The sequence below is a fragment of the Artemia sp. Qi Xiang Cuo genome, chromosome 21 (genome assembly GCF_049724085.1).
Source record: "Artemia sp. Qi Xiang Cuo chromosome 21, ASM4972408v1, whole genome shotgun sequence".
Taxonomy (NCBI): domain Eukaryota; kingdom Metazoa; phylum Arthropoda; class Branchiopoda; order Anostraca; family Artemiidae; genus Artemia; species Artemia sp. Qi Xiang Cuo.
Genome location: NC_142814.1, coordinates 16322382 through 16333787, shown reverse-complemented (window position 1 = coordinate 16333787; position 11406 = coordinate 16322382). Strand labels below are relative to the sequence as shown.

General features: G+C 36.1%; 1 protein-coding gene across 1 annotated transcript in view; it reads right to left on the bottom strand.

The window, feature by feature from the left end:
- Positions 1–1316: 1316 nt before the first annotated feature.
- Positions 1317–11406, bottom strand: part of LOC148939279 (ubiquitin carboxyl-terminal hydrolase 51-like) — an 84977-nt gene continuing 74887 nt past the window's right edge. The window contains exons 7-9 of the mRNA XM_089106971.1: positions 10495–10659; positions 8011–8156; positions 1317–3300 (exon numbers count right to left, since the gene is read on the bottom strand). Of these exons, the coding sequence (XP_088963097.1) occupies positions 3125–3300; positions 8011–8156; positions 10495–10659 (487 nt within the window). The 3' untranslated portion in view covers positions 1317–3124. The remainder of the gene's footprint in view (positions 3301–8010; positions 8157–10494; positions 10660–11406) is intronic.

The following is an 11406-nucleotide window of genomic DNA, read 5'->3' as shown; positions in this document are numbered from 1 at the left end:
AGACTTTTCTTTAAATTTTCCTTTAAATCTTTTTAAATTTGGAAAAGAACTGCCAGAAATATCGCTTAAAAAAAATTGATGCCAGAAAATCTAGAACTGTAGAAAATTTAGAAAAAATTGAAAATCTAGAACTGTAGGTGACCTTAAAGAACTTCATCTAGTTTATCCAGTAACTTAAGAAAAGATCAAGTATAATCAAAACATGCTAATAGCCAAATATCTATACAAAATATAAATCCAAATATATATCCAAAATATGCATAAAATTTGCCAAAACAAAAATATCTATATCTATGAGTTTGTTCTACATAATTCACAGATTATTTCAGATTTTTCTAAATAATGGTGATAGGTAGAAAAATTCAGTATTTTGTGAGAGGTCATTCACAAGAAGGTTTGTTTTCTATAGTCTGTGGTGTACACAGATGGCAGCAGATGCAATAACAATTTTGAAAGTAATAACAGAAACAACGCCAAAAGAGCAAAAAGGGTCAAATAAGCATAAGAAAATAAGTAAAAGCTCCAAGCATTTTTACCGATGAAGTTTTCACATAGCAACATTGGTATCTGGAAACAGGCAGAGGCGTTGTAATATTTATTCTTTGATACGAAATAAAGAAGAAAAAAAAGAATCTTCAAGGTTTTAGATCTCACAAGTTAACCAGTGTGGGGACCACTTTTTTGCTAGAATGTTAACCAGTGTTCTGGTCGGTCTTCTGCGTTTAACAAATTGGAGGACATGTCCCTTTACAAAGCAGCCAGATTTATTCGAAGAAATGTACCATACAAATTCAGACTTGGAGATGGAAAAGAATATAATGGCTTCGTTAATAAGCGGCTTGAGAAAGTGGGAAAATCTACAAAATTTTTCTCAGAGCGGTTGTTGACAGAAGCTACTTATCAGAAGGTACCTCACGACAGAAGGTGCCTCAGAAGGTACATATAGCGGTACTCTATGGTTGAGATGCTCTATGGCCCTTCCTTGTCCTCCTTTTTTTCTTTCTTCTTTTTTTTCTTTCTTCTTTCTATGGTTGAGGTGCTCTATGGTTGAGATTGCCCTTTCTTTTCCTCCTTTTTTTATTTCTTCTTTTTTTTCTTTCTTCTTTCTATGGTTTAGGTGCTCTATGGTTGAGATGATCTATGGCGCTTTCTTTTCCTCCTTTTTTTCTTTCTTCTTTTTTCTTTCTTCTTTCTATGGTTGAGGTGCTCTATGGTTGAGATGCTCTATGGCCCTTTCTTTTCCTCCTTTTTTTCTTTCTTCTTTTTTTTCTTTCTTCTTTCTATGGTTGAGGTGCTCTATGGTTGAGATTGCCCTTTCTTTTCCTCCTTTTTTTCTTTCTTCTTTTTTTTCGTAATTTTTTTTTTCGCATTTGATTGTTAAAAGTAGAACTGAGACGGTGAGTAGTTGCCTTTTTCTGTAAATTAAAAATTGTTGTCTAAATACCTCATTTCTGTGTCATCAAACTTTACTTTTAAGAGAGGGCGCCACAAATTTGACAAAAAGGAACACTTATTGAGGCCAACTTGTCTGCATACATAATTTCTTCGAATCTTTGACTTATTCTGTTCAGATTCAAAGGGAAAAACTCCGTTCTCCATATGGGAAACCGCTTGAACTAAATCCAAACCTTGGTAAAAATGTAATAGTTAGAGGGGGGAGGGTTCGAAAATATATTTCTCCGAACCCAGATATCTGCCACTAGAATCCGCTTAACAGTGAGCAAAGCTTATAGTATCGATATAGAAGGGTATAGTACATACACTACATTATGGTATAGTATAGCCTAGGTATAGATATAGTATATGGATAATAGACGTATAGTGTGGAAAGCAAAAATTTCAGCTCGCAATCTATTCTAACGGTTTGGCCATAATTTGTGACAAATTCTGTTTTTCTTAGGGGCAAGTTTGAGGCAAATTCAGTTTTTCTTTTGCGTCTGAAAATAGATTTAAGAAAAATTTGAGTTTCTTGGGAGGGTGTAAAGAGGGAAGCTTTGAGCAGATAAGGATGGAGGGGGAGCGTTCGTAGCTGTGTTGACCTTAGGCGGCTTGGCGCTGCAGTGAATTGTCAGTAGTAGTAATAATAGTATTCTCTATATTAAGTTCATGCTAATGGCGTCTCCCTGAAGCCTAAATTAGTTCGAAAACTTCCCGAAAGCGGAGTTTTATTCCATCTTTTGCTTAGAATGCTAATGTTTAATTCAACTTAAATTTTATTTTAATTTATGCAGAAAGGGGTCCTTCTGATCCATTTTTTTTAGAAACTACAAAATGGGTGTAAAAAGAAAGCCTACAACCATCAGGGGGTTTCAATTCACGTAAATGTAGGTGAAGTCATGAGCCCTAATTGTAAGTAAATTACTAATTTGTTTATAGTGAAGATAGAAAAAGGTATTTCTCAAGATGTAGGTGAGGGCGGGAGCCAAATTTTATAAAAGAAAAATAACTCTAAAATATTCAGCAAAATAATGAGGAAAAGTCGAATTCATTCCCTGCAAAATAACCAGTTTAGATCAAATGCAGTTGACGGTTGCAAAACTCTACAAAAAACGGCAGGAGAGAAAAGGGGGTCCAATAATTTTTTCTGGAAAGAGATTCAAAACACAGAAAAGCGCATTATTAGGATACATCTATTGGAGGGATGAGGGGTCTTCAGTTGATAATATGAAAAGTAGGTAGGTACAGTCAAGTCCTACTCCTCAGGTAGATTAGATAATTTATGTGACGAGGGAGGGGTTAAAACTGAAAAAATGCACTCTTAGGTCACTATTTTTTAATTTTCTTATTAGGTGGGTCTTCAGATAGACCCCTTCCCCTTGTGTGCAGGTAAAGAGGTGGTTTTCAAGGTGAATCGAACTAAACACTAAACGGACACATCTGGGGGTTCTCATAGTTCGTAAGTATTTACAACAAGTTTAATAGCAATATATAATGTTTCAAATACAAAAGTGTTTAAAGTTCGCCTGTTTTGCTATAATTTTGGACCTCGCAGAACTGGATGTACGGAAGAACTTTGTCACGAAGGCGTCAAAAAAATAAAAGAGAAAACATTTACAAAAAGACAACTGTAAATACATTACCCAGAAATACAACTAGTTTCCTCGAAAGGCAACACTTAACACTTTTAACTAACTTGTTCCATTGCTTGATGAACAAAATCATGAACGTAAAACAATATATATGCATTTTTCGAAGATTCATCCCCAATCACATGGTCTAGGCTCACTTCTGTTACGTTTGTGTCATCATAACAACGCCATCTATCTTCGGAGGGGCTTGATATGTAGGCAATATAATGACCTAAAAACAAAGTAGTCATAAAATCAACCCACTGAAAATCCAATTGGATGTAATTAGGTATGGCTACGATTTTTTTATTAAAGGCCTATTTACAATGAGATTTAGCTAGCACTTATTTGAGCCAATCAGATTTTTTCACATAATTTTCCAGTCAATCAGAAAACTTGACGTAGGCGATAGTCAAATCTCGGTATTAGTAAAATCTCACTGTGACTGGACCTTAAGAATGCCAGGTCATTCCTCACTTTCTACATTTTAATAGGGGATTAAAAAGAAATAGAAATACTTTTCTTGTTTTATTAAGAAATGATTCCTTCCCTGTCCACTATTGCCTGCTAATGATTCCTTGCTACAGTAGTAAGTTCTTATCACTCCCTAACTCAACTTCAGAGAGAGGGAATTCTTCCTTAACAAAACCAGTAAAGAATGAACCATGTTGTCAGCACTTTCTCCCCAGTTGTGGTTTAAAGTCATTGTCAAAAGATATGTGTGTTATATCATTTTTTTATATGGAGATGTAGTTTTTCTATTAAAGAATATTTATAAAATTCTTTAATTTTATTAAGGAATTTATTAAAAGGGAGAAGACAAACTCTTCTTGTTTTATTAAGGGATGATTCCTTCCGTATCCACTGTTGCTTGCTAATGATCCCTTCCTACAATAGAAAGTTCTTATCACTCCTTAACTCGACTGGAGAGGGATGGAATCATTCCTTAATAAAACCAGTAAAGAACAAAGCACGTTGTCAGTACTTTACCCCAGCACCTTTGTCATTGTCAAGATGCGTGCGTTATGTCATCTCTTATATGAAAATGCAACTTTTTTTTCAAAAATCGAATTTTATTACAGCATTATCTTTTGTTAATTACAGAAGGTACTGGATATTGCAAATTCCTTTCAAATGAAACCTTGAAATAGTTCTCTATGATGTTCCAGTTCCCTGCTAGCTATAAAATAAAATAAAAAATGAGGACAAATCATTGCTACCCATGTTGTTCAAGGTAGTGGGACATGTTCAAGGACCACCTTGTTCAAAGTAGTGGGACCTGTTCAAGAACCATGTTGTTCAAGATAGTGGGATATGTTCAAGGACCATGTTGTTCAAGGTAGTGTGACAGTAACGTTCCTGTATAGGATTTTCGACAATGGCAATGCCAGTGGTAAAATTTTTATTTCGAGCCGGCACCATTTTTGAGGGTTTTGCGCTATCCTTCAAAATTCCCATAAATTTAATATTTGTTAACGCAGTCAACTTTTACTATCAAAATTAATCAAAATAATAGTTACAATTCCTGAATTAGTTATAAATGACAATTTTTTGTCACATGACAGTTTCTATTAACTCTTAAATTTTTGTATTTTTAAATTTTTTGGCGTGGTTCGTTCTTTATTACGTTGAAGTCATCGCTACAGCCATGATAATGAAAAAAGTTTTCCTATTTTTCAAAAGTTAACTAAAGTTAACATGGAGGAAAATCTTATTTGAAGATGCATTCTCAGTGTTTACCTATTTAGTGATATTAAAGGTCCTTTCACACTACACCGTATACGCTAGCACCGTGTATATCAGCACCGTTTACTTATTCAAAAATATTAAGGGTCCTTTCACACTACACCGTATACACTAGAACCGTGTATATCAGCACCATATACTCTAGTATTGTTTACTTATTCGACGATATCAATGGTTCTATCACACTACACCGTATACACACGAACCGTGTATATCAGCACCATATACTCTGGTACCGTTTACTTATTAAACGATGTCAATGGTTCTTTCACACTACATATACACAAGAACTGTGTATATCAGCACCATATACTCTAACAGCGTTTACTTATTCGACGATATCAATGGTTCTTTCACACTACACCGTATACAAAAGAACCGTGCATATCAGCACCATATACTCTAGGACCGTTTACTTATTCGACGACTTCAATGGTTCTTTCACACTACACTACAACATAAATATTACACACTATGAAAAATTTCATTCCGAAATGGGACACATCACAGCGGGCAGTTTGGGAAATTTCCCAAAGCTCGGCAGCAACAGTTTCAACAGGTATCCTATATTCCCATCGCAATGCACTCAAAATTTGTCATTGCGCACGTACGAAGGCGGAATTATGACGAAAGGTTTACGACTGATGTGTCACAAAAATCTTTAATGGAGAGCATAAGAATTGTCCACAGTGTATAATATTTATGCTGTGCACTACATCGTATCTGAGATCCTGACGACCTTCAAACTGGCAAATCTCTCTACTCAAACAGAATTCCGTTCCCTGAGGTGGTACGGCCACCTATTTCGCTTCCCACCAAGCACCCCTGCAAGGATCATCACGGACTTCAACCCCTCGGAAAATGACTGGCAAAGTCCTAGAGGGAGACCGCGCACCAGGTGGGCTGATGAAATAAACCAACGACTCATCTGCCGCAACATCAACCCAAATGATATCACTAGCTCGGGACAAGACTATTTGGTGATGACTGACGGCGTTGTCAACTAGTTCCTTCTATGCTGGTGACCCTGCTGAGCAAGAGCGTTAAGTCAGGTAAGTCAGTAAGTCAAGACTACATCGTATACTACAAGCTAGTGACCCTATCACACTAGCATAACTTAGGACTTTAGGTTACCATTTTATGCAGCAAATTTTGGCCGTAATATAGGCAGTGCTAAGTAGACTCAAACTTTACTTTGAATTTCCCCATTTTTAATTTATGAATAGTTGGTTTATGATGATTATGGTGATTTTAGATGATGATTATGATGGTTGTATAGGTTTCTTAATAAGCTTAGTGTGAAACGACCTGTTTAAGTCTGAAAGTTCATACTCAGCGTAACGTAACTTAACTACTTGGCTTAGAAAGTTAAATGTAAAGGGAGAACGCTACTGAAAGGGCTTTTCTGAAAGCTTCGTAAGTGCTCAAGTTAGGGCTTAATTGTACCTTTAACACTTGTATTTGTCTTCGTCCAAGTTTGTTCAATAAGAACCATTTTTTAGAAGTTAGTTCAGACGATTGCAAATAGAAACCCTTCAAATAATATAGTATAAATACACAAACATATAATATAAACAATAATATAAACACAATAAGGTAAAAAAAGTAAAGAAATACAGAAAAAATACAAGAAAACACAAAAATGAAAGTTCGCCAAAGCTGAAAAAGCTTCGTCTTTCATCTTGTTAAACTTGCCAACTTTATTATTATTGTTTTTTTGATTATAGAAAATAATTATTGATATTGGAAAATCAGAAATTAATTGTAACAATATACAATCGATTCCATAAATAGCAACCCGAACTGAAATTGTTAGCAAAAAAGCAAGAAAAGTTTTAGTCCATTTTGAAAAATCCCGAAGTATTCTAAATTAGTACCATTCTACCACGAGGCACTTATCGGTAATTCATCGTTTGATCGTTCCTAGAAAAAATTATCTAATATTGGAAAGAAAAATCGGACCCTATGTAATTACCAGTAAACAGTCTCAAGAATAATTCAATCGAGCAATTTAATCAAACCCCTTTAATCCTCAATTTCGTAGGTTATGAGTAAGCGTTTGATTCAGCCACTATAAAAGAGCTTTAGTGAAGGTCCTATCCTTGTGTGGTATATCAGATAAATACATTATAGTGCTATGTGTAAGAATAACTTTGCTGCGGTTAAGGTAGGGAATGAAGCTAGCAGCTGGTTTCGTATTATATCAGCAATTAAGCAGGGTCGCGTATTATCCCTATTTATATGATTCACTTTCTGCGCCCGGAGCAAGTGCCTCTACCCCATCCCCCCTAAAACTACCTCTGTCTGTCTCTCATGTCGGCAAGAACCTCTGTCCAGTTGACGCGAGCGAAAAAAGATCGAAAAGACGATTTAAAAAAAAAAAGGAACCGCTAAAGATATCACTGAATTTTTGCATCTTTTTTACACATCAAATGACCCTTCTTACTCCCACATCAAAGAAAAATTCTTGACGCAAGCAAAAGAAAGATGGAAAAGACAATTCCAGCTATTAGAAGACACCGGACGAGACATCAAAACCAGCTGAAGTTTCAATACTAAGCTTGTAAACCCCCGAAAATCTCAAAATGTGAATTTTACATCAATTGAACAATAGAACTGAGGTTGTTAGGTTCAAAATTGTGGTTTAGTTTTCCGATTTTCATCAACTAAATAATTTCACTTAATTAATTAACTTAATAAAATAATTTATCAATTTAATTTAGTTCAAAATTTGTTTGATCATTGACTCATGAAAAACCGTTCAACATTTCCATGTCACTTTTTTTGGTGTCAATTTTTTGGCGCCTCCTTGACAAGTACTAGATCTGGACATAGTTCCAGTATTTTGCAGCATAAAAGAAAGTTTACTTGGCTGTTTATCAGTCACTTGGCTAATGTTGTTTTCTTCCTGGATGTGAGGTGCCAAATTAGCATAGAACAGTTGAAGTTGAACCTCCCAAGTTGAATCTCAAAGTTACACCCCAGTTGAACCTTCTAAGTGTCTTTAAATTATCCGTCTCTACAGCCTTGTTCTATTTTAACATTTTCATTGTTAGACTTTACGTTTTTGCTTTCAAATTATCTACGCGTTTGACGATAATACAGATTAAACACTCCAGCTTTCACATGAGCATCTTAACAGGCCGCAGCGTCATTTTACCAGCGAGTCTATTTCTACCATGATTGAAACGCCTACCTGAATGGGCGGAGGTGCCAATATGCTGAATTACCCCAACTAATTTGTACTGGTAACCATTGGCTGTACAAGACGCTACTTTTCCAGAATCCGTATCCCTCACTTTCGATAGTCCAAAAGGTGACGGCAACCCTGGATCTGAAGAACTACAAAAAAAGAACCTTCTTACAACACTGTACTTAACATATTTTGGTATAAAATGACAGAACATAAATTAGCATACATCACTGAGATAGAGGCAGCCTTCAGGCTCAGTCCCGCCCGGATACATCGTGGTTTCTTCTCTAATTCCTATATACTTTCCCTTATCTATGAACGCAAACTTATCTTGAAAAAACCCTTTTTTGGTATTTTCTTAAAAAAAAAAAAAAAGTAAAATTCCTTTTCCTCATGTATTTTGAAAAAAAAAATTCTTTGTACCTTCTTTTAAAAACAACATAAATAAAAAAATGCGGTTTTAGAAAAGGTAGAGGATGTGTTGATCAAATTTTCACTCTTAGGCTAATAATTGAGAAGTGCCTTAGTTGTCAAACACCTTTGGTCCTGAGTTTTATAGATTATATGCAAGCGTTTGATTCAGTTTATAGAAGAACTTTAGTAAAGGTTTTATCCTTGAATGGTATACCAGACAAATACATTAAAGTGATTAGTGCTATGTACGAGAATAACACTGCTGCGGTTAAGGTAGGAAGTGAGGTTAGCAGCTGGTTTTGTATTAAATCAGGAGTTAAGGAGGGCTGTGTTCTACCCCCCTTTATATGGATTATTTTGATGGACTTTGTTTTAAGGAGCACAGGAAAGGCAATGGGAGACCACGGAATTAAATGGGGAGGAAAAAGTCTCCTGGACTAGAATTATGCTGATGATTTAAGCATGCTAGATGAAAGTGTGAGCAAAATGAATGAAGTTTTAGAGGTTTTGCGAGTTCAAGGTGCTAGTATTGGTTTGAAAATTAATGTTAGGAAGACTAAGTCACTAAGGCTAGGAATAAGAGAAGATGAAAAGGTGACGTTGGGTAATGAAAAGATTGATCAGGTGGGCAGCTTCACTTACCTTGGTAGTATTATTAGTAAAGATGGTGGGAGCAGTGAAGATGTTAAAAATAGAATAGCCAAAGCTCAGGGTGTTTTTTCACAGTTAAAAAAAGTCGGGAAGAATAGGAAGATAAATCTGCAAACCAAAATTAGAATAATAGAAGCTGCAATGATGAAAGTGGTCAAATATGGCTCTGAAGCATGGACTGTCCAAAAAGCGGATGAAGATTTGCTAGATGTTTTCCAGCGAAATTGCTTAAGGATTGTTCTGGGTACCCGGCTGACTAACTGTATTTCAAACAATAGGCTATACGACAAATGTGGTTCAATACCGCTTTCTAGGTCTATAATGAAAGAAAGGTTGAGGTGGTTAGGGCAATGTGCGGATGAAGGATGACAGATTGCCAAAGATTGTTCTTTTCGGCCAACCATCTAGGGCTAAACGGAAAGCAGGTCGTCCCCGTCTGGGGTGGGAGGACGTCATAAAGAAAGATTTAAAGGAAATGGGAACTTCGTGGGCGGCGTTAAAAAGGGAGGCTTTGAATAGATTGGGGTGGAGGAGGAGCGTGCGTAGCTGTGTTGGCCTCAGGCGGCTTGGTGCTGCGATGAGTTGTTAGTAGTAGTAGTAGTTAGATATGACCGCAGAATTTACTAAAGATCAGCTGAAAGGCTATAATCAGGAATATCTCCGGTTTAACCTGTCACCTATCAGCTGTCACCTGTCAGAGTTCTATAGTGACAAGGTTGTCAAATTTTCTACACTCAATCGATTACATGAAACACAGTTTTCAAGAATGAATTATGAATGCTTCAAAAACGAGGTACTTGTGAGTACCCGGCCAGGGCCAAACAGACTCCATGATGACCATCGCTGTTGAAGGATTATAACTTCTTTTCATCCCATTCGACGACGACCTACTTTTCTTTTCCCCCCTGATGGATCGCTATAAAGCATAATATCCCTTTACCTTAGGTTATCTATTATAAAAGTAGTTTCCCCTAGATTGAAACCAAACGAAAAAACACCTAGTTACCAGTAAATTTAACTAGGACTTTACGGGAACTACAAACAGAACCTTATACTATAACTACTACTAACTACTGCTTCACCACTTTTTTAGTTTGGAATTTCACATTGGAGTGTCAACCTCAGATTTGTAATCAGCAACATCAGAAATATTTAGTGCCATATTTTGTAGAAATTAAGCACAGGCCCGAGCCCCTCTCCCCGTCAGCCTAGTTGCTGTCCATATTGTGATCCTTAATAAAATGGGAAACAAGCAAAATAGACCGCTATATAATCAGAGTTCTGTACTTAAAAGAACTGATAGTTAAAGAGCCTTCAAATAGAATAAAACTGGACCCATCACAGTTGGCTGCAAATCTACTTAAGAGAGCACTGGGCTTTCATAATTCGAAAGCTTTCAGAGAAAAAAGAAAGTTTGTTTACCTGGAGGCATGCAACTTCGTATCGTTTTGCCACTGAGGCGGAAATTTTGTCGTCGAGGCCACCCATGAGCTGATATCTAGCGAAGGGGCTATGCTAATTGGATTTGATAATTTGTTTAGATAGCCATCACAATAAACATATCGCTTAAGCTGAATCATAAGAACCCTATATTAAAAAAAAATATATACATTACAGTAAACCAATCTCTTTAGCTGAATCATAAAAACCCTATATTCAGAAAAAAAATTAAACATTATTTTAGCTGAATCATAAGAATCCAATTTCAAAGATAAAGTATGACAATAAACATACCGCTTTAGCTGAATCATAAAAGCCCTACATTCAGAAAAAAACCTTATATTAAACATATTATTTTAGCTGAATCATAAGAATCCCATTTAAAAGAAAAAATATGACAGTAAACATACCGCTTTAGCTGAATCATACGAGCCCTGTATTCGGAAAGAAACACTACATTAAACATACCCTTTTGATTAAACATAAACTACAAAAACACATAAACTACAACATTAAACATAAAGTACAAATAGACCCCGGCGCCGCACCGATGAGGAAAGACCGGCGGCGGCGGGGCCAAAACAGCGCACCGCCACCGCGCCGCCGGTAAGATGTCGTCGGCGCGCAAATATTAATGTTTTCATCAGTCTTTCTCAAATCACAGCTTAAATTTACAACAGATTTGAGCCTATTGATGAGTTCAAAAATTGACAAGTCGCTGACTGGAAACTGGTCTTCTTCGTTATTCACCAAGAGAAGTAGAAATCTGGTAGAAACGAAATGGCTGTGGCGTTTCAGAACCCTTGCATAATACGAGTAGTTGAAGTATCTATTAGCTATGTATTCTTAACATAAATAATTATCAAAATTAGAATTTTTTCATCGAGCATTACT